This window comes from Hyperolius riggenbachi, chromosome 4, assembly GCF_040937935.1.
Source record: "Hyperolius riggenbachi isolate aHypRig1 chromosome 4, aHypRig1.pri, whole genome shotgun sequence".
In the NCBI taxonomy this organism is placed as follows: Eukaryota; Metazoa; Chordata; class Amphibia; order Anura; family Hyperoliidae; genus Hyperolius; species Hyperolius riggenbachi.
The window spans coordinates 342323590-342348578 of NC_090649.1; the positions used below are offsets into that span (position 1 = coordinate 342323590).

The window sequence follows — 24989 nt, forward strand, 5'->3', positions numbered from 1 at the left end:
CGCACGGGTCTCTCTGTATCTGCTCCCTTTTCCCTATTTAGAGGGACACGACAAGGCTGCCCGCTTTCGCCTACATTATTTGCAATGGTTGTGGAACCCCTTGCAATACTCCTTCGCGCTAGTACTTCAGATAAAGGCCTCACACTCGTTACAAGAGAGGAGAAACTTTCTCTCTATGCTGATGATCTCCTTTTATACTCATCAGACTCCGGACCCTCACTGGTTAATGCTCTCAATATTATCAAAGAATATGGCAAATTTTCAGGATTTAAATAAAACTGGGACAAATCAACCATTCTGCCATTGGATCCACAACTACCAATACTTCCGGCTCCTACTCCATTGCAGTGTGTCACTGAGTTTACCTATCTGGGAATAAAAAAAATCACTAGAAATTCCAAGGATTATTACAACTTAAATTTAGAGCAGATATTATCTAAGATCAGACAGAAATATAAAGCAAACTCTCCCATTATCTCTGCTGGGCCGTGCTAATGCTATAAAAATGAATATGCTCCCTAAATTTCTGTATTACTTCAGGAATAGCCCAGTGTATATTCCAGCTAAATACTTTCAGAACATAAACAAAAGCGGTCACATCTTTATTATGGTACCCTAAGAACTCACGTATAGCATTATCAACCCTACAACAAGATCAATGTAGTGCAGGTATTGGATTACCTGATTTTGAACACTACTACTGGGCCTCAACAGCAGTCACCATTAGATGGTGGTTTAATCAATCTCCAGCCAACCCAGCAACTGTTCTGGAAGCAAAGATAATGGGATCTTTCCTAGCACTCTTTAGCCTTCCTTTTAGAGGGAGTAGACATATCCCCCGAGCAACGCCAAATATGTTAGCAACTGTGAAAGTCTGGGAAAAAATTAATAAAACCTCACATCAGTTAGGACAAATTTCCCCATACACTCCGCTATGGATGAACCCTTCCTTGTCTGAATTTTTAACTATACCAGACTCTAAAATCTGGGCAGACCTCGGGATTTATAAACTAAAAGATATAACTGATAATCATTTGCTTAAATCTTTTGCCTCTCTTAAACGCTATAATAATTTAGCTAACAATATGTATTTTAGATATCTACAGTTACAGCATGCCTTTAAGGCACAATTCCTGACAAGAAATAGAATGCTGTTGGTGCAGTCCTATACTACTGAGGGGGAAATAATAAAAAAAAGATTTGTAGCATGTTATCTCAATCCTATATAAAACATTTCCTCCAAAAGGGTCAAACCAAAGTGGAAAATTATTTCTAACATGGCAAGCAGACATCCCAGACTTAACTCCTGAGACATAGAACACTATTTTGGGATATTTTGTTACAGTGGGAGTGGCGGCACGGGATCGTCTCATTGCATTAAAGTTTTTGCAGAGGCGTTACCTCTCACCTGATAAATTACTTAAAATTGACCCTGCCGCGTCGGGGAGGTGTGGTAGATGTCAGAAACCTGGGGCTGACTTCTTTCATATGGTCTGGCTCTGTCTGCGTATTTGCTCTTACTGGTTTTAAATACATTCGGAACTTCAACAGGTGTTTGGAATGTCATTTGAATTACACCCAGAGCAGATGTTGCTGGGATGTCTGGCTGATAATACGCTCTCTATTCACAAAATGCAGGCATACAGGTCCCTTATAGCTTACGAATGATAATTCTCAGGTGTAAACAACCTCTGCCCCCTAAGAAGGATTGGATTACATATGTACATAATGAAGTAGCTATTATTTAGCTTGTAGATCTTAACCACTTAAGGGCCGCAGTCTTTTCACCCCTTAACGACCAGAGCCTTTTTTTCCATTCAGACCACTGCAGCTTTAACGGTTTATTGCTCAGTCATACACCCTACTATCTAAATGAATTTTACCTCCTTTTCTTGTCACTAATACAGCTTTCTTTTGGTGCTATTTGATTGCTGCTGCGATTTTTAGTTTTCATTATATTCATCAAAAAAGACATGAATTTTGTCAAAAAAATGATTTTTTTTTTTAACTTTCTGTGCTAAAATTTTTCAAATAAAGTAAAATTTCTGTATACATTTTTGTACAAATTTATTGTGCTACAGGTCTTTGATTAAAAAAAAATAACATTCAGTGTACATGTATTGGTTTAGGTAAAAAAGTTATAGCGTTTACAAACTATGGAGCCAAAAGTGAATTTTCCCATTTTGAGGCATCTCTGACTTTTCTGAGCACCTGTCATCAATCATCTCCTGTCACCACCTGTCACCTCCTAGCACACCTAACCATCAGATCAGGCCCTAATTTGCCCCGTGTTGGCTCCTGATCACTCGGCCAAACCCTCAGATCCCCCTCAGACCCCCCTTCCGATCACCTCCCCAGTGCATTGATTGCATTTATTTTCCCCTCTAACCACCCCCTGAGACACCCATCAATCACCTCCTGTCACCCCCTAGCACTCCTATCCATCAGATCAGGCCCAATACAACCTGTCATTTAAGAGGCCACCCTGCTTATGACCGGTTCCACAAAATTTGCCCCCTCCTAGACCACCTGTCATCAAAATTTGCAGATGCTTATACCCCTGAACAGTCATTTTGAGACATTTGGTTTCCAGACTACTCACGGTTTTGGGCCCCTAAAATGCCAGGGCAGTATAGGAACCCCACAAATGACCACATTTTAGAAAAAAGACACCCCTAGGTATTCAGTTAGGTGTATGACAAGTTCATAGAGGATTTTATTTTTTGTCACAAGTTAGCGGAAATTGATTTTTATTGTTTTTTTTTTTTTTTACACAAAGTGTCAATTTCCGCTAACTTGTGACAAAAAAAAATGAACTCACCATACTCCTAACAGAATACCTTGGGGTGTCTTTCTAAAATGGGGTCACTTGTGGGGTTCCTATACTGCCTTGGCATTTTAGGGGCCCTAAACCGTGAGGAGTAGTCTGGAAACCAAATGTCGCAAAATGACTTGTGAAATCCTAAAGGTACTTATTGGACTTTGGGCCCCTTAGCGCAGTTAGGGTGCAAAAAAGTGCCACACATGTGGTACCGCCGTACTCAGGAGAAGTAGTATAATGTGTTTTGGGGTGTATTTTTACACATACCCATGCTGGGTGGGAGAAATATCTCTGTAAATGGACAATTGTGTGTAAAAAAAAATCAAAAAATTGTAATTTACAGAGATATTTCTCCCACCCAACATGGGTATGTGGAAAAATACACCCCAAAACACATTATATTACTTCACCTGAGTACGGCAATACCACATGTGTGGCACTTTTTGCAGCCTAACTGCGCTAAGGGGCCCAAAGTCCAATGAGCACCTTTAGGATTTACAGGGGTGCTTACAATTAGGCACCCCCCAAAATGCCAGGACAGTAAACACACCCCACAAATGTCCCCATTTTGGAAAGTAGACACTTCAAGGTATTCAGAGAGGAGCATAGTGAGTCTGTGGCAGATTTCATTTTTTTTTTTTTGTCGCAAGTTAGCAGAAATGGAAACTTTTTTTTTTTGTTGTTGTCACAAAGTGTCATTTTCTGCTAACTTGTGACAAAAAATAAAATCTTCTATGAACTCACCATGCCTCTGTGAATACTTTGGGATGTCTTCTTTCCAAAATGGGGTCATTTGGGGGGTATTTATACTACCCTGGAATTTTAGCACCTCATGAAACATGACAGGTGCTCAGAAAAGTCAGAGATGCTTCAAAATGGGAAAATTCACTTTTGGCATTATAGTTTGTAAACGCTATAACTTTTACCCAAACCAATAAATATACACTGAATGGGGTTTTTTTTATCAAAGACATGTAGCACAATAAATTTGGACAAAAATGTATATACAGAAATTTTACTTTATTTGAAAAATGTCAGCACAGAAAGTAAAAAAAAATCATTTTTTTGACAAATTCATGTTATAATAAAAACTAAAACTCGCAGCAGCAATCAAATAGCACCAAAAGAAAGCTGTATTAGTGACAAGAAAAGGAGGTAAAATTCATTTAGATAGTAGGTTGTATGACCGAGCAATAAACAGTGAAAGCTGCAGTGGTCTGAATGGAGAAAAAGGTTCTGGTCCTTAAGGGGAGAAAAGACGGTGGTCCTTAAGTGGTTAAAATGTATTTCGTTTATTTTCAGTTCAGGTTCATTTTAAATAGCTTGAAATATTTATTTTCTGTATGACTATCAACATCCCACATTGTTGTGGATGAATTTCGCCCCACTCTTCTTTAGAACACTCCTTCAGGAAGTCAACTTCTTTTAAGATTCTGTAAACTGTCTACTATGTAATTCACTGTAAAATATTGGAATTCAAATATTTGGGAATAGGCTGTATAATACTTCTCAGGTTGACTGGCAGTAACAATTGCTTTATTAAGATTATTGCTGATGTATTTCCTCTTTGGCAAGGTTTTAAACACAGAACCAAATGCATCAAGCCCAGAAGACTAATAATATTTCTATTTTACAGAGGTAACTAGAATTGTTAATTATAAAACAATTTATAAAGCGTTAACATACTACACAGCACTGTATGATAGATAGGAGAGACATTAAATGTTTCAAAGGGACATAACAGCATTAAACAATAACACAAAAAAGTGATGTAAATGGAGGTATAAATATAGCAAATGAGTCCATATGGCGACAGAGAAAAGCACATCAGGAGGAGGTACCTGCGGTATAGGCTTACAACCTAAGGAGTAGGGGAGATGGGACAAAAAAGGGGGGGGGGGCAGTATGTTTAACCACTTGAGGAGCGTAGGCTTACACCTCCCTAGTGACCAGGCTATTTTTTACAATTTAGACCACTGCAGCTTTAAGGCCTTGCTGCAGGGCCGTACAACTCAGCACGCGAGTAATCCACCCATCTCCCTTTTTTGCCTACCAACAGAGATTTCTGTTGGTAGGCTCTGATCCCTGCCATCCTTTGTTTACTTTTTTATTTGTTGTTGCTTTTTTAAATAAATTTCATTTTTTTTTTTAAATCATCCCTCCCTCCCCCAGCCAATCACCGCGATCAGCTGGCATAGGCATCAGCCTATGACAGCCAATCACTCTTGTGCCTCCCAGCCGTGTCACATGGCTGCCCCCAGTACAGCGCTGCCGTAGATCGCAGCACTGTACAATGTAAATAGACGTGGTTTCACCATCTGTCTTCTAGCGGCGATTGCCGCTGGGAGACTGATGACGGAGTAGAGCTCTGTCATTCAAGCAGAGATGCGCGTGCATCGGCGCGCATGACCTCCTGCAAAACCCAGCCCCAAGACTTCACACCGATTGGTTTTCAGAGGTCCTGGGTCGGCCACCGTGTCCACGCCAATTGGTGTGGAGCGGTTGGCAAGCAGTTAAAGGAGAGGTTGGAGCTATGAAGATGGTAGGTAAGCAATGATAAACAGATGGTTTGCTTGAATGAGTTGAAAGTGTGAACAAGCCTGAAGGTAGTTCCACAGAGTAGGGGCTACTTTGGAAAAGTTCTGGAACCTTGCGGATGAGGTGATACAAGCAACAGACATCCGTAGAATGCTGGAGGAGCGGAGAGAGCGGTTCTGAGAGCATCTCTGGATGAAATCTGAGATGTACGAAGGGGGAGATATGGTGGATGGATTTGTTAATGGAGAGCGTTTTATTATTAGCACCTAGCTGCTAATAATTTTCTTTAATTTCAGTGCTCATTGCTGCTTATCCTCATCATGACAAATGTAATTTGGTAGAGTAGAAAAAGTTCTGCTGGCTGAATACAATATCTGTATGAGATACTAAAGCTTTTTAGTTGAAGGAAGTCAACAATGCAACATAACATGTTGCTAATCAACACTTAGTGCCACACACTGCTAGTATAAAAGATAGAAAGTAAAGAACATTTACACCTAGAGAACTGAAAAGGATTTGAAAACGGAGAAGGAAAGACGTCCCCACTGTCATCCTTGTTTAATATATCTTTACCTCATCAGCAGCTTTTACAATATAATCTGCAATTTTAGGATCAAGCCCATAATCCCGATTTACTTCAGCTGCTGCCTTTTTCAAAATTCCAAATGCTCTTATGACAGGTATCTAAAATAAACAAAATAAAGAAAAATAAGCATTTTAAAGTTATGAAATCGACATACAAATTAAAACCGTTATACAGTTCATAAGAGTGTATTTTCATGACGCAATGTATACAGCTAAATTCAGACACTGAATATAATTGTCAACCTTTTCTGAGAAATCATATATATCCATAGCGGGCCTGTAACTGCTGGTTATGGTGGCTTTGGGCAACCATTCCTAGTCACTGTCAGAGCTTGATACTGAAATTAAAGCAAGTTGTAGAAATCTCACCTCATATTCCAGCAGTGACTGCTGATCAAGGTTGGGAAACCTAACACAAAACTTCAGCACCTACAGACTCTGTATGGCTCAACAGAAAAGTAAATATTTAAGCAACTATTGAACATGTGCAGAGCCAAACCATATTTGCACATATGCTTTATGTGGCAATAACGGCTGACTACAAGAAAGGGTCTGAAAACCATCAACTAAAATATAATTGTATAGCCTCAAATGGTTTTGCTAACATTTTATGCTGAGGTTTTCCACAGTCTACCAGATGTAGACCACAAGCAAAAAAATAAGCAGCAGATAGGTTACGCCTTCATTGCAGCCCAATTGTGAGCAGAATTGGGCTGCAATGGAGGCGTAACCTATCTTTGAGGAGATCTTCATGCATCTGTATGCAGCTAAGAGCTATTACTACTACTACTGAGCTATAGTTACATTCTGGAAGTCCGGATCAGTGGCGTCGCTACCATGGGGCGGCCAGGAGCGCTCCGCTCTGGGTGTCAGCTCCAGGGGGGGGTGTCATCAAGGCCTCCCCAGAAGCCTTGATAGTTACATAGTTACATAGTTATTTTGGTTGAAAAAAGACATACGTCCATCGAGTTCAACCAGTACAAAGTACAACTCCAGCCCGTCCCCCACATATCCCTGTTGATCCAGAGGAAGGCGAAAAAACCCTTACAAGGCATGGTCCAATTAGCCCCTAAAGGGAAAAATTCCTTCCCGACTCCAGATGGCAATCAGATAAAATCCCTGGATCAACATCATTAGGCATTACCTAGTAATTGTAGCCATGGATGTCTTTCAACGCAAGGAAAGCATCTAAGCCCCCTTTAAATGCAGGTATAGAGTTTGCCATAACTACCGTATTTTTCGGAATATAAGACGCACTTTTTCTTCCCCAAAAATGAGGGGGAAAAGTGGGTGCGTCTTATATTCCAAAGATGCGGTAAATGTGGCCCTGGAATATACTTACCGGCTCCTGTTGCCGCGATCCTCTCCTCTTCGTCTGGCGCTCTTCATCCCAGGACGTCTTGTCATTCATTGTGAACGTCTTCAGAGCCCCAGCTGCCCGCGCGCCTCTTCACTGCAGTCTTCGTATAGACTGCAGCCTTTCGATATACATGTGCTGCCGCCGCCATCCTTCCTAGTTACGGCGTCCTCCCCCGATGTCCTCCCTAGTTACAGCGTCCTCCCCGACGTCCTCCCTAGTTACAGCGTCCTCCCCTGACGTCCTTCCTAGTTACAGTGCCTCTGACGTCACGCGCACATGTGCGTAGCAGATCAACCAGCAGAGGGCACTGTAACTAGGGAGGACGTCGGGGAAGGACGCTGTAACTATCGAGGACGTCGGGGAAGGACGCTGTAACTAGGGAGGACGTCGGGTGAGGACGCCGTAACTAGGAAAGATGGCGGCGGCAGCACATGTATATCGCAAGGCTGCAGTCTATGCTAAGACTGCGGCGAAGAGGACCGCGGGCAGCTGGGGCTCTGAAGACGTTCACAATACATGACAAGACGTCCTGGGATGAAGAGAGGAGACTGCAGCTGAAGAGGAGTGCCGCAGCTTGGACCCTGAAGACCTGCATCCTGAATGACGGGCGCCCTCTGATGAAGAAAGCCAGATGGGGGAGGAGAGGATCGTGGCGACAGGATCAGGTGAGATGTTTCATCAGGGTTTAGCTAGTGTAGTGTATTTGGTGGTGGCAGAAGGGGTTGGTTAGTGTAGTGTAGTGTAGTGTAGTGTAGTAGGTGGTTACAGCAGCAGGGGTTAGTTAGTGAAGTGTAGTGTAGTGGGGGCAGCAGGGGTAAGTGAAGTGAAGTGTGGTGTGGTATAGATGGGCAGTGTAGCTTAGGCCAGTGTGGTGTAGATGGGCAGTGTAGTTTAGGGAGAAAGGGTCCATAAGACGCCCCTGCACCATAGACGCACCTAGGATTAGTTTTTTTTTTTTCTCTGATTTTTGCCCCCTAAACCTAGGTGCGTCTTATATGCCGGAGCGTCTTATATTCCGAAAAATACGGTACTTCCTGTGGCAATGCATTCCACATCTTAATCACTCTTACTGTAAAGAACCCTTTCCTAAATAAATGGTTAAAACGTTTTTCCTCCATGCACAGATCATGTCCTCTAGTCCTTTGAGAAGGCCTAGGGACAAAAAGCTCATCCGCCAAGGTATTATATTGCCCTCTGATGTATTTATACATGTTAATTAGATCCCCTCTAAGGCGTATTTTCTCTAGACTAAATAAACCCAGTTTATCTAACCTTTCTCGATAAGTGAGACCTTCCATCCCACGCATCAATTTTGTTGCTCGTCTCTGCACCTGCTCTAAAACTGCAATATCTTTTTTGTAATGTGGTGCCCAGAACTGAATTCCATATTCCAGATGTGGCCTTACTAGAGAGTTAAACAGGGGCAATATTATGCTAGCATCTCGAGTTTTTATTTCCCTTTTAATGCATCCCAAAATTTTGTTAGCTTTAGCTGCAGCTGCTTGGCATTGAGTACGATGATTGATGACACAGGAGGGGAAGCAGCGCTGAAGGAGGGGTGGCAGCGTCGGCGGGGAGGGAGGAAATACCCCCCCCCCACATCTCCCTCACCTGGGTCCCCTCCTTCGGCGCTTCCCCTCCACGGGCAACGGGCACTGACAGGGCGGCTGATAGCCGCCCTCAGTTTACCCGAGAAGGGCTACGGGAAGATGGCCGCCGACGCCAGCACTGGAGACAAAAATAGACGGCAAGATGGCCGCCGACGCCATCTTACCGTCTATTTTTGTCTCCAGTGCGGGCTTCGGCGGCCATCTTCCCGTAGCCCGCACCGATGACGCAGCGGGAGACGGCACGGGACATTCAAGAGGAGCTGCGGAGAGAGGCTGCCTGGGATTTGGAAGAGAGGTTTCATCTGCAGGTAAGTGAATGTTTTTTTTTTCTTTTACAGGTGCACCGGCCCAGCCACCCACCACTGCTGCCCACCTACCCACCACTGCTGCCCACCTACCCACCAGGCTACCCAGCAGGCTGCCAGGCTACCCACCACTGCTGCCCACCTACCCACCACTGCTGCCCACCTACCCACCAGGCGACCCAGCAGGCTGCCCACCTACCCACCAGGCTACCCAGCAGGCTGCCCACCTACCCACCACTGCTGTCCCCCTACCCACCACTGCTACCCAGCAGGCTGCCCACCTACCCACTAGGCAATCAGGCTGCTCACCCTTCACCACCTACCCACCAGGCTATCAGCTTGACAACACTCAAATCTGCTACCGACATTGTGTATTTTGTGGTCAGATTAACTGCCGACATTGTATATTTTATGGTCAGTTTAACTACCGATATTGTGTATTTTGTGGTGAAATCTGGTGCTGACATTGTGTATGTTCTGGTCAAATGTGCCGCAAGATTGAATGATTTTTTTTCTGGTCAAATCTGCCGACATGATTGAATGTATTTTCTTGTGAAATCTGCTCACATAACGTGTAATGTCTGGTGAAATGTTCTCGCATTACATGTATTTTATGTTGAAAGCTTCTGACATTTTGTGTATTTTCTGGAGAAAAGCTGCGCAATGATGTGAATTTTCTGGAGAAAGGTTGACTAAAACTTGGGTGCACTTTTAAATTAGCTCCGCCCCATCCGGTCATAGCCACGCCCATTTTTTCACCGTGTACCGTGGGTGGGGGGTGTCTTTCAATACCTAGCTCCGGGTGTCAAATGCCCTAGCTACGCCACTGGTCCGGATGTCATGGCTATACTTTATTCACATTTTTTGTGAATAAATAACCTGCTTTTTAAGAATCGGCAAGTGCTGGTCATTTTTTTGCTTGTGGTCTATATCAAGTCTGTGGTAGCCACACGGACTAGACCTGGCACAGCAATTGAAGCAAGATAGGTGTGCTGTCCGAGAAGTACAAAGTACCAGATCTAGATATCACTAAAATGGCCCAATCCAATTCACTTTTTCTCCTAAGTTTTTTCCTAGGTAATAATTTCACATCGTATCAAAACAATACCCTTATCACGCTTGGTCCTAAACGGATACACAGAGGTCTAGATATGATGTAGTCAAAACTAAAGGTGGCCATACACTCGTTAGATTAGCAGCAGATAGTTTTTTTGCCATCAGATTTCCATTAGGGCCAATGCAAAATGATAAGCAATCTCAACAGATCAACCTAGATTTTCCAGCCTGCTAGATCGATTGAAAAAGATCGAAATCGGCCGCAAATCGGTCAATCGATTTGCAATCGGCCAATCGATCGATCAATTGGCCAAAAATCGGCTGAGTGTATGGGCCCCTTAAAGCTAAGGTCATACACGTGAGATCAAATGGCAGAGGTACAAAGGCTAAGACAAAAGCTAGATCGATAACAGGCTAGGGTCATACACGAGAGATCAGATGGCTGAGATACAGAGGACTAGGCAAGAGAGTGGTCAGTAAAGCTAAGGTCAAATCTAAGTCAATCAGGCAGTCGCATTGAAATACAATAATTAGTTCATCAAAGAGTGACAAAGTGCCCAACAAAACCAGCGTACTGATTGCTATCACGGGCAAGTACTGAATGTGAGACGAGGGTTTAAATACACTTAGAGCCTGACCAAGGCCGGCCTTAACCCACAGCAACCAATCAACGCCAGGCTCTAAACAGGGTGTCAGCTGACACTAAACCCTCCGGCGTCTGTGTGTAGTACGAGCGCCTGCGGGCAGACGCCCGCTATTGACGTCACCAGGGACTCCCAGAGCATCCTGGTTGCCATAGATGCCAGGGACGGAGCAGGAGGAAGTGCGTCACACTTAAGAGGAAGTGCCAGGACGCGCACGCGAGCTTAACGAGAACAGGGCATCGCTGGAGCCAGCAGGCAAGTTCCTTACAGCCTTTTAAGCCACCAGCAAGCAAGAAAATACTCAATCTTGACAGTGCTTTTTCACTTGTTTTTCTTTTTGAAGTGCTGAAAAGTTATTTTAAAAAGTGGAGCTGAACGCTTGCACAGGACTGAAGAAATACATAGAGAAATGCACCCTGTATGTATATAGAGAGTTTAGCCTGGTTAATTCCCCCTCATTCGTGTCTAATCACAAGTTATCTGATCTCGCTCCAGTGTTACATGACTACCTATGGCACAGATGGCAGATAAGGCCATTTGAAAGCACAGGAGGTTAACTGTTAATGTCTGCTTCCATGAATCAGTAAGGGCCCATTTTCACTATCGCAAATTCGCATGCGTTTTTCGCATGCAAATTCGCATAGCAATACAAGTGAATGGGACGGTTTCCACTTGTCAGGATTCCTTTGTGTTTTTCTGTGCAGAAAAAATTTGTATGGCAGAGCCATCAGAATTCACATACCGCTATGCGAATCGCATACAATGTATTTAATAGGAAATTCGCATGAGGTTTGGGTATGCAAATTTCCATGCGAATTCGCATAGAAACAACGGAAAAGCACACCAGCACTGCCATGGTTAAATTTGCATACATCGTCATCCATGCAAATTCGCATAAAAATTTGCGTGAAAATTCGCATAGACCCGCATGCGATTTTACCACGGCGATTCGCACCGCACAAGTGGAAATGCAGCCTAAGTATAAACAGTGCAGATTTATTTTAGGTTTTAGGTTAGGATTTGTATCAGGTGTAACAAAGAAATGTTTTTTTGTTTAAAGGTTATTATGCTGTTGCATAATGTACAGAGCAGAGGACGTTCAGAGAGTTCAGGTCTGCATTAAATAGAATATGAAAAATAATCTTAGGGGGGAAAAAAAAAAAAAAAAAAAAGATTATATCGGGCCTTTTTTTTTCTGCAAGTTTCTGCTTTTCTTTTTTCAAGTTTTGGAATTCATGCAGCTCTCTCTCATTCCTCAAATGTTTTTTTTTTAATACTGTAATCTCTTTATACACAGTTTAAGATTTGAATAGCTAGTTTCCAAGATAACAGCAACAACAAATAACATTTGTAAAGCGCTTTTCTCCCATAGGACTCAAAGCACATAAGCATGGCTCAGACCAGTAATTGGTTGATTGGTAAAATGTTGTACAGAGGACAAATTCTATAAGTCTGCAAATCCCAGGCAACACAGGTGACTTTTCAGTCTGGAATGAACTAGCTCCAGGGATGGGGATGTATTTACTGGTTGTGGAAGGGAACTCCAAAAGGTAGGGGCAGTATGACAGAAAACTGTGTCTCCAAAGGTTTTGAGGTGCACTGTGGGAGTGACCAAGTTTATGGATCCTGCTGATCTGAGGTTGCGAGGGGTGTGGTGCAGTTTCAGCAAGTATTTCATGTATTCAGGGCCCAAACTGTGTAGGGATTTGAATGTCAACAGTCCAATCTTGAAGAGTATTCTCCATTTTATAGGTAGCCAGATTAGATCAAAATGCTCTCAAAAGACCACTATTGTGAATTTAATAATATCTCAGCAATATCCTCATCAGGGCCACCTAGGCCATGGCCTAGGGCACCACAGGAGCAAGGACACCAAACCAGCATGCTAAACTGGTGCAGCATTTGCAAGCTTGCAAATGCTGCAATGCAAGGAGATCAGGCGAGCTCCTGATCTCCCTGCTGCCAGCCACCTGTGCAGTGACCACCTTGCTCTCTGTGCACATTGGCATTGTAGGCAGGCAGCTACGGACTTGGACAGCATTGGAGACGGAGCGGAAGCTTCTTAACTGGAGAGAAGCAGAAAAGTGATTGACACTGATGGCTGCTGTGGTGTGGAGGCGAGCTGTACTGAAAGAGGGGGAGTGGGAAGGGATTAAAGGGACTCCGAGGAGTGCCCGAATTTAAAAGAACACACTTACCTGGGGCTTCTTCCAGCTCACCGTAGGCGGCGAGGTCCCACAGCGTCCTCTTGGCTCCTCTCCTTCAGGCTCCGCCGGCCCCAGTTACCGGCATCACCCAGGCCGGGTGTCGGGCTGGCTCTTCCTGGTTAATGACGCAATGCGTCATCACACCGGCCGCTTCGCGTCATCACAGTGGCCGGCGCGACAGGTTTGCGCATGCGCGGGTTTTCCGCGCATGCGCAGACCTGTCACGCTGGCCGGCGTGATGACGCAAAGCGGCCGGCATGATGACGCATTGCGTCATTAACCAGGAAGAGCGGGCCCGACACCCGGCCCAGGTGTCGCCGGTGACGGGGGCTGGCGGAGCCTGAATGAGAGGAGCCAGGAGGACGCCGCGGGACCTCCACGCCTACGGTGAGCTGGAAGAAGCCCCAGGTAAGTGTATTCTTTTAAATTCGGGCACTCTTTGGAGTCCCTTTAAGGGAGTCATCAGGCTACCTATACTGGAGGGGGAGGGGAAGAGGTCATCAAGCACCTTACACTAGAGGGAAGGGGGGAGGGGTCATCTGGCTACCTATACTGGAGAGAAAGGGATAGGGGTCATCTCGCTACCTATACTGAAGGGGGGGCGACATTGGCCTTGGGCAGTAAAGAGTAGAAATGCTGCCCTGATCCTCATTAAAATTGGTTGAGTATATATATATATATATATATACATATATATATATATATATTTTATTTTATTTTTTAACTAAACCAATTTGACTTTTCCACAAACTTCTGATTTACACATCATTAAACTGAATGTGCTTCATAATCATTTAATAACAGTTAATGTAAAAAAGAAATAGGGGTGAACAACACAGCTGCTTTAGAGCAGGAAAAAAATTATAATTCTTCTATGAACAACTATTTTAGCCCCGTTTGAAATGTAATCATGTCCAGTTTTGTCCACAGTACGAGGAATGCATAATGGTGCATATCCAGCGTATCCTATGAGGGTCTGTCACAATTCGTCACACTAGCACAGTTGTGCATCCATTACTGCAATTGCTCCGGTTCTTTAGTTATTTGAATTCGCCACCAGCGACAAGCGCAGCAATACCAATGGGAGCTCCCCGTTGGATCGAAACAGACCCACTGAGAATCCAGGAGAAGTTCTTGCATTTAACATTAGGATTTATTTGTACTCATTACCCACTTCCATTCCACCCGGGACTAGCATGTACGTCCCTGCAAAATATCTCTACAGCTTACAGGGACGTAGATAATCATTTAATGCTGCCGCATACTCCTGCTTGAACGCTCACTCCCGCGCTTGTTCACACTGATGATCAGTAGAGCGGAGATCATTGAAACGTTCCCATTCATTGATGTAATCCCGTGTCAATGATCACTGGAAATAATCAGATGCCGTGATACACTGCAACAGGAAAGAACGCAGGGGCGGAGGGGTTGCACTTCGCTTTAGATCAGCTTTGAAAATCAGACCACTTACTGTAGGACCTACAAACTCGTTTGAATACTTGGGGGCGCAACTTTCAGCTGAGAAAAACAAACATATTGCTGATCTACCGCCCACCAGGAATGGACGCGGCCTTCCTTAATTGTAGATCTCGTATGCAACCTAACACTGGAACACCCCAGATGGATTGTTCTTGGAGATTTCAATACATGGGTGGATGACCCCTTTTCACAATTAGGAATAGGGCTACCTCGTGCCATAAATGAATTGAGCTTCTCCTAAGCAATCAGCTCTGCTACTCACAAGAAAGGTCACACTCTGGACCTTATATTCCATTGTGGTCTGTCAATAGCCAGTGTGGAAATTAATCCGGTTGCCTGGTCAGACCATCACACTAACCACTTCTCCCTCTCAATACCAGCTGTCAAAATCCAGTTCAAGAACCAAATAAAATATTGTCGCATAAAAGGGCTAACACCACAACATATCCAAGATAACCTCAGCTTTGATGAATTGACTGACTCCAGCTTGGACCCTGATACTCTGGTGTTTAAATACAACAAATGTGTGTCCTCCACCTTTGAGACCATTGCTCCTCTGTGCACCAAATATCTTACTCCACACCAGCATGCACAGTGGTTTGATAACTCTATAAAAGAGCTGAAAAGACAAGGCCGAAAACTTGAGACTGTGGCGAAAATCTCAGTCCCCAGAAGACACACATGCCTTAATCCTCCACTTAAAGAGCTACCAAACGGCAATCACCAAGAAAAAGTCATCCTTTATATCACACGAGATTACAAATGCAGTTAACAAACCAGCCCAACAAAACTCTGAAACCCGGCATGTCAAAAACTTAACATCCAGTCTTCAAATGATCTCTGTGACCAATTTGCCCATTTCTTCTCAGACAAAATTTCCACTATAAGGTCCGCCATCCAATTTACGCATCTGAGCCTAATATAGCGCCAAAGACCATTAGCAGAGATAACGTAACACCTTGGTCAAACTTCAAAGAAATTGATGAAGAACTCACCTCAAGCATCCTCCTTCACCTCCGCCAAACTACCTGTGACCTGGATCCTGGCCCAACACTGTTCATGTTGAACTTCCCCGACCTGTTTGTACCGGTATTCTTCAAAATTGTAAACTGTTCCTTACAATCAGGGATATTTCCTGCTTTACTGAAGGAAGCAATCATCAGGCCTCTCCTCAAAAAACCCTTCCTGGATCCAGATGCAATGACCAGCTACAGACCGGTCTCTAACCTTCCCTTTCTGGGTAAGCCAATTGAAAAAGCTGTATACCTCCAGCTAGAAGAAAAAATCCTACAAAACAACAGTTCTGACCCATTCTAGTATGGCTTCAGGAAACATCACAGCACTGAAACTGCCCTCATTAAAATATGCAACCACCTTTCATGGCAAGAGACAGAGGAGTGTGCTCCATCCCGATACTGCTAGACCTTTCTGCAGCCTTTGATACAGTTGACCATGACATCTTGATAAGCAGGCTACAGGAATACTGCGGCATTGATGGCATAGTTCTTCAGTGGTTCCAATCCTTCTTGCATGGCAGAACATGAAGTGTCTCTGGGGCCCTTCCTGTCCACTTCTGTACCATTTAAGTATGGCGTGCCCCAGGGCTCAATCCTTTCTCACCTGCTTTTTCACAATTTACATGTTACCGCTTGGAAAACTAATTCAAAAACATGGCCTGACATACCACTGCTATGCTGATGACACCCAACTATATCTTTCCTTCAAGCCTGGTGTGACACACCTAACTTCATCTATAAACGCCTGCTTAGGCGAACTACAGCAATGGATGTGTGACAACTGGCTGAAACTAAATGCAGACAAAACTGAAGTCCTTCTGATCGGAGGGCAGCACATGACAACACAACACCTTAACTTGCAGTCTTCACCACTGAGAAAAGTAGGCATGGATCTACAAAGCTCTGATCATGTGTGTACCCTGGGAATTATAATTGATGGGGATTTAAACTTCAGAACTCACATCTCTGATGTGGTGAAATCATCCTATTTTCACCTGAAGAACATCGCAAAAATCAAGCACCTCATCCCCCCCCAGAAGATCTACCAACCTTAGTTCATGCTTTCATTACATCCCAACTGGACTACTGCAATGCGCTCTACACCAGCCTTCCAAAAAAGGACTTGTACCGCCTATAACTGATTCAGAATACTGCGGCTAGACTGTTAACCAACCAACCCTGTCACTGCCACATAACGCCAGTCCTTCAATCCCTTCACTGGATACCTATAAAATGGAGGGTCCTATTCAAGATCAGCCTACTGACATTTAAATCCCTAAAGAATCTGGGCCCTGAATACATTAAAGAAATGTTACAGCTGCGTAGTAATCCCTGCAATCTCAGATCCACAGGTTCTAATAATCTAGTCATACCCAGAGTCCACTTGGAAACTTTTGGTCCCAGAGCCTTCTGTCATGCTGCTCCTCCGTTTTGGACCTCCTTACCTCAGCAGATCAGGACAGCTTCGTTCCTGGACGTGTTTAAATCCAGACTGAAAACCCACCTGTCCAGTTTGGCATTTGCAGAAATATAACTTGTGTGAATACTTAATCCTACTACCAACTACTGAATCTGAGTGAGCCTAAGCGCTTTGAGTCCTATGGGAGAAAAGCGCTATAGAAATGTTATTGTATTGTATTAACAAAAAACAAAAGTAAACATCCACCCGTTATTTCCTGTTAGTGTACTAATAGTACATGCAGGAAAATAATGTGTGAATTTTTTTTTTTTTTAATAAAAAGACCTATACATACATAGGTGAGATTGCCTGCAAAACATGCACCATTGGAGTCAAGAGGACAGGTTTGAGAAACACTGTACTAGGGAAATATTTTAAAATGTTGCAATAAACGGGACAAAGGGGCAAATAAAATGTGTGGGTTTTATCCACAGTAGAACATTTTATTTGAAAACGAATGTCCGAAAACTGAGAAATAATGTTTTTTTTCTTCAATCTTTTTCTTATTATTCCCATTAAAATGCATTTAGAATAAAATAATTATTAGCAAAATGTACCACCCAAAGAAAGCCTAATTGATGGTGAAAAAAACAATGTATAGATTATTTTAGTGTGATAGGTACTGATCAAGTTATTGGCAGATGAAGTACACAGCGCTGAAATGTGAAAATTGCTTTGGCTTTTAAGGGGGGAAAAAAATTGAAGGTGAAGTGGTTAATGTTATAATTACCTAGCTTGTTAAAATTACCCAAGTTGTGTCCAGACACAGTGAGGGTCACTTTATTTTATTTTTACATTTATTTTTGTTGGTTTTGACATACTGTGATATTTTACACAATCAATAGCAGTAAGGCCTCTTACATTAACGGGTAATAGTATGCGTGCCGTCCTATTGTGCACACGCGGCCTCTGCTACGCATGCTCGCGGCCTTGCTGAAGGGCACACACAAACGCAGGTGGATGTAGACACCATGCGTTTTATTATTAGGTAGGATAGTGCATTGTGTATACATCAATAATGGTGATGCCTAATTTTTTGCAGCCCACTTGCCGAGTTAAAGATTCTCTCCGACACCTTATACACATAATGTAGTTTTTTGGGGGTTTTTAATACATTTAATATGACAGTTTTGACACAGCAATATAAACATAGTGCAGCATCTAAATTGTTATAGTTGTTAAAACACGTTTTCGCTTAAAGTGTACCCGAGGCGACATATGACATGATGAGATAAATGAGTATGTACAGTGCAAAACATATAAACAACCAGGCTGGTTTACTTGTTTTATTTTGCTGCCTGGAATAGTTAATTTTTAGGCATGGAAGTGACAGATTCTGTCTCGTTGGTACCTTGTCGGTAATATAGTAAACCTCAATGATACGCAAATTACAGCCATAAAAAGTTTTCCTGACAAAATACAACTTCTGAGAGCAGATGGAGATAGAAAAAGGTAAATAGTGTATTTATTTAATGGTTTAAATATCAAATAAAACCATGGGATAGCTAAAAAAAAAAAAAAAAAGTAATTTTTAGGAGTAGGAGGATAAATATAATTGTTTATCTCATCTTTTTATTTTAAACTCTGGTTCACTTTAAAAAAAATATATCAGTCTGAATGAGTTGTAATTACACAGCAACACCTGGGGCAGTCAATCTCCTGTTGTATAATTAAGTTTTATATATTTTTTTTTTTATGCTTCACATGTTGTAGACTTGGCAGAGGTTTTTTTCCTCCTACAAACCTTATACAGCAGATTTAGCCCTTTAAACGTGTGGTCTAATTTTTGTGTTCAATAAACACTTTTTGATGTTTACCTTGTAGAATTCCTTTGAAAGGAGATACGTCCCTATACCTCCTTTTAAAAAGGAACTTGAGGTGAGATACATATGCTGGCTGCCAGATTTATTTCCTTTTAAACAATACCAGTTGTCCGCGAGTCCTGCTGTTTCTGATCAGTGGTTTCTAAATCACACACACCTGAAACAAGCATACAACTAATCTTGTCAGATCTTCACCAGTAACATCTAATCTGCATGCTTGTTCAGGGTCTCCGGCTAATAGTATTAGAGGCCGTGGATCAGCATGAGAGCCAGGCAATGTGCATTGTTTAAAAGGAGATAAATATGTCAGCCTCCATATATCTCACACCTTGGGTTGCCTTTAAACTTGTTAGAAGTTCAGCTGGAACATCCAACTACATTGCATGGGTAAGTATTCATGCTGGACATAAAAGTTGTCAATTGCTTATTGGGAAAGGTTATATGCATCCACACATAAATCACATGGAAGAAAAAGCACAGCAGGAAATTGAAAGTACTGCAAGCAAAAATGGAATCATCATTTTATTTATTTATTGTATTTACAAAGCGCCAACATATTACGCAGCATGGAATCATGATTACACATAGTAAAAGTTGATATTTTACCAACAATAAAGGTCAATTAATTGACTCAAATGGTAAGAAAACCAACTGGGACAGGTGTTCTGATTGATTTGGTGTTTTAAAATAGACCAACTATTATATCGAATGTGAATGTATAGTGATAATAGTAACATTTGACTTGGTATATAACAAAGTTGTGTGGGAAATTGCCACAGTTCTAAAACATCTGAAAATATGTTACATGCCATATTTAATGACTAGTTGGGAATATGGTCTACCATCATCGCAGCTTGTGTATTTGTAGTTATTGGATCCGATTGCTATGGCGCACAGTTTGGGGACCCCACTGCTGTACAGATACATTGCTGGGCAGCAATAGCACAGCGATGCATGTGTACAGTTTTGGGTCCCAGAGCTAAGTATAGGTGACAGGGGGTTAATTAGGTGGGAGTTCATATTTTACTGGGGGGGGGGGGGAAGAGAAACACCATCTAAGGGGACACTAGCACTTAAATGCTTTATAACTTTTTTCTTTCTTCCTTGCTCATTCACACCATTTGCACTAGCACATGCACGTGCGGGGATGATGGAGGCGCTCACGTGCATGCGAGAAAGCACTCGGCAGTATTTTAAATGCAGGACGTGAATTTCACATCATGGAATGCACGGGGGGCCAATTAGGACGTGAAATCTAAAGAGGTTAAGAAACTCAGGGACTCACTACATCTTGTGGACTGTGACAGTATTATAACAAGGAATTGACAAGGACAAACTTCAGAGGGTCATCAGGTCAGCGGAGAGGATCGTTGGCTGCCCCCTCCCCTCTATTGACCTGCTACACAACAACAGACTGAAATCCAGGGCTCTGAGGATTGCAAATGATCCCTTTCACCCGGGCAACCGCTACTTCAGCCTGCTGCCATTGGGCCGGAGGCTTCAGGCCATCTCCACAAAGACCACGAGACATCGGAACTCTTTCTTCCCCTCAGCGGTCAGCCTCCTCAACTCCCTCCACATACTTCCATCAATGCAAGCCCTGACGAGCTGCGGGGCGGTATAGTGCAATGTACAGAGCAATGTATAGTGGAATTCAACAAAATGTAATGCTAACTCATGCCAACCGATGTTCCTTACGGCTCGCTGCTATCTATGTCTCTATCTTCTCTCTGAGCCTGATGTTTGTATTGTGCCAACAACAATTCTGGGCATGACCCAGTCATGCTTGGCGAAATAAAGTTTTTCTGATTCTGAAAAAAAGGCAAACTTTCAAACAGATTCTTAAGAGGGTTGTAAGCTGCACATATATTATGGCAATAAACAAGGTCAATATAGCTAGACAATGCTGGGGTTTTATTTCAAACCCAGCATACCCAGTACCCATGGTACTCTACCCGAAAGTAAACACGCTTTATTGAAGCACTCAGGTTTAGTTCACCTCACTGTAACTTTTGTTCAATAATTTATTATTATAAGTCAAATACAAAATTATATTACAAAGGCACCCATAGCTTTACAAACACTATTCATACTCTACTATCCAAGCATACTCCCTCACCTATTCAGAATCAAAATCAGAAATATTTTAATCGCCAAGCACGACTGGCTCATGCCCGGAATTGGGTTTAGCACATACAACTACTCTGGGTAGGTACAGGAAGTATAGATAGCAGACCAAGCACAGGCGGGAGTGCAAATAAATTTAAATAAAAAGGGTACAGTTTCGAACACAGAGTTAACACCGGATAAATCAATCAAGCGGTGTGTTTGCCTTCCAGCTCAGGTCCATGGAGATGGTAGTGCCCAGAAGGCGGGCGCTGGGCACTCTTTCGACCTCGGTGCCGTCTATGTAGATTGGTGGAGGTGTGGGGGAATGCTTTCTGAAGTCTACTACCAGCTCTATGGTTTTGGCTGTATTGAGGACCAGCCTGTTCTCCCAACACCACTGGCAAATTCTGTTGACCTCCTGACGGTGGGACTGCACATTATAGTTTATTACCAGGCCAACAATCATCTTTCTGGTTGAATTAGTTTCCACCACACTTCCTCCGCTTTACACTTAGTCATGCCAAGGGTACTGCTTTCTGGAGATTCAATGTACTTAACTGTTACTCACACTTGCAGTATAAAACCCTGACAAAATATTCAATAAAAACATGTTTTCCTACTTTTTATATGCCATACGTTTTGCATATTTGCTTTTGTGCATAAGTATTATTATTCATTTATAAATTATACGTTCCCAAAGTACACTTTTTTACTCAGAGCTTACTTTGCATTTTATTCATAACTTATTATTATTCATCGTCTAACTTAAGCATAAATGCTTTCTAATTGTGTCACTGTCTTTAGGAGACCCGGCAGTATCAAAGAAGGCTTTGTTTACATTCCTCACTTGATACAATTAAACACAAGATAACATTATCTACAACTTCTGATGCGTCCAGCTCTGCTGGCAGGGAAGCTTCTAAGGCATGTGTTAACCCTTTGAATGCTGTTCTAGTAAAAAAAAAAAAAAATGCTGGTTGTATATAATATGCTGTAAATAATCTATTAGAGCAAAGTAGAAATGCTGGGTTTCATTCCGCTGTAATGCCTAGTACACCACACAATTGTCTGTTCGATTTTTCTGTAAGATTTTCTGTAATTAGATTATATTCTATAAAGTACTGGTAGAGACTGGTCATCATCTCTGGCGCATTGTCTTCTGGTTATCGCCTGCTGTGTAGAAGAATGCTTAAAGGGATACTGTAGGGGGGTCGGGGGAAAATGAGTTGAAGTTACCCAGGGCTTCTAATGGTCCCCCGCAGACATCCTGTGCCCGCGCAGCCACTCACCGATGCTCCGTCCCCGCCTCCAGTTCACTTCTGGAATTTCTGACTTTAAAGTCAGAAAACCACTGTGCCTGCATTGCCGTGTCTTCGCTCCCACTGATGGCACCAGGAGTGTATTGCACAAGTCCAGTATGGTCTTTGGTCTGCTCAGTGTGCTCCTGGTGCCATCAGCGGGAGCGAGGACACGGCAATGCAGGCGGAGTGGTTTTCTGACTTTAAAGTCAGAAATTCCAGAAGTGAACTGGAGGCGGGGCCGGAGCATCGGTGAGTGGCTGCGCGGGCACAGGATGTCTGCGGGGGACCATTAGAAGCCCCGGGTAACTTCAACTCATTTTCCCCCGACCCCCCCTACAGTATCCCTTTAATTGCTAGGCAGATAGATGGTTAGATAGATAATTTTCAACATGTTGGATATTATCCATCTGGCAGGTAAATCTAATGCTGGGTTTACACCATACAATTTTCTGTTAGATTTACCTGCCAGATAGATAAAGTTCAACATGTTGGAAATTTATCTATCTTACGATCTATCTGCCGAGCAATTAGTCATTGTTCTACTCAGCAGGAGATAAACAGAAGACAATGCACCAGATATAATGACCATTCTCTACAGAAAATAATCTAATTATGCATTCTAACAGAAAATCTAACAGAAGAATCGAACAGAAAATTGTACGGTGTGTACAAGGCATAAGAGATTTTTTAAAAATGTGTTTCTTTTTTTTTTGTCTACTCCCCCTACTTTCTTTATCTTCTACCCCATCTTTGGTGTTCAGGATATTGCTCATATAAGATCACCATTCCCGAAAGGTTGGAATTTGGTACTATTCTAGTGCTCCAAAATAAATGCTTTAGCGATCAATGTTCCAATGTTCTTATTATTGATTTATAAAGTGCAATTATATTTTGTGGCGCTGTACATATTAAGAGACAAACATGGGGTGCATAATAATACAGACAATGGTATACAACAACATACAAAATACAGAATCTGTACAAAATACAGAATTGGCAATTACAGTGACAAAATTAATATGAATAAATGTGTAACAAATTCCAAGACACAAAATGGCGATAGAGTCCTGCCCTTGCGAGCTTAGAATCTAAATGAACAAGAGAGAAACTGAGCTGAGCTCTCAGTTCCACACCTACATCAGTCAGTCTACAATCAGGCCTGCTAAGCATACAGGATCTTCTAAAAAAAATTAGCATATTGTGATAAAGTTCATTATTTTCTGTAATGAACTGATAAACATTAGACTTTCATATATTTTAGATTCAAATACACACAACTGAAGTAGTTCAAGCCTTTTATTGTTTTAATATTGATGATTTTGGCATACAGCTCATGAAAACCCCAAATTTCCTATATCAAAAAATTAGCATATTTCATCCGACCAATAAAAAAAAAGTGGTTTTAAAACAAAAAAAGTCAGGAGGCCCAGGATGCTTCAATAGCGGCCTTAAGCTCATCCAGAGTGTTGGGTCTTGCGTCTCTCAGCTTTCTCTTCACAATATCCCACAGATTCTCTTAGGCTGCATTTCCACTTGTGCGGTGCGAATCGCCGCTGTAAAAAAATCGCATGCGGATGCGAAATTCGCATGCGGGTTCATGCGAATTTTCATGCGTATTCGCATGAAAATTCGCATACCCAAACCTCATGCGAATTTCCTATTAAATACATTGTATGCGATTCGCATAGCGGTATGCGGTATGCGAATTCTGATGGCTCTGCCATGCGAATTTTTTCTGCACAGAAAAATGCAAAGGAATCCTGACAAGTGGAAACAGTCCCATTCACTTGTATTGCTATGCGAATTTGTATGCGAAAAACGCATGCAAATTCGCGATAGTGGAAATGAGCCCTAAGGGGTTCAAGTCAGGAGAGCTGGCAGGCCAACTGAGCACAGTAATACCATGGTCAGTAAACCATTTACCAGTGGTTTTGGCACTGTGAGCAGGTGCCAGGTCGTGCTGAAAAATGAAATCATCTCCATAAAGCTTTTCAGCAGATGGAAGCTTGAACCCACTTTTGAACCAGAAACAGCGGCAGAAGCGCCTGACCTGGGCTACAGAGAAGCAGCACTGGACTGTTGCTCAGTGGTCCAAAGTACTTTTTTTGGGATGAAAGCAACTTTTACATGTCATTCAGAAATCAAGGTGCCAGAGTCTGGAGGAAGACTGGGGAGAGGGAAATGCCAAAATGCCTGAAGTCCAGTGTCAAGTACCCACAGTCAGTGATGGTCTGGGGTGCCATGTTAGCTGCTGGTGTTGGTCCACTGTGTTTTATCAAGGGCAGGGTCAATGCAGCTAGCTATCAGGAGATTTTGGAGCACTTCATGCTTCCATCTGCTGAAAAGCTTTATGGAGATGAAGATTTCATTTTTCAGCACGACCTGGCACCTGATCACAGTGCCAAAACCACTGGTAAATGGTTTACTGACCATGGTATTACTGTGCTCAATTGGCCTGCCAACTCCCCTGACCTGAACCCCATAGAGAATCTGTGGGATATTGTGAAGAGAAAGTTGAGAGACGCAAGACCCAACACTCTGAATGAGCTTAAGGCCGCTATCAAAGCATCCTGGGCCTCCATAACCCCTGAGCAGTGCCACAGGCTGATTGCCTCCATGCCACGCCACATTGAAGCAGTCATTTCTGCAAAAGGATTCCCGACCAAGTATTGAGTG

The 24989-nt window shown here is 42.7% G+C and overlaps 1 protein-coding gene across 2 annotated transcripts in view; it reads right to left on the reverse strand.

Annotated features, from left to right (window-relative positions):
- Positions 1–24989, reverse strand: part of FH (fumarate hydratase) — a 452710-nt gene that overhangs the window by 278949 nt on the left and 148772 nt on the right. For both annotated transcript variants that reach the window (XM_068231902.1, XM_068231901.1), the window contains exon 3: positions 5933–6043. In XM_068231902.1, coding sequence (XP_068088003.1) covers positions 5933–6043 — 111 coding nt within the window. The remainder of the gene's footprint in view (positions 1–5932; positions 6044–24989) is intronic.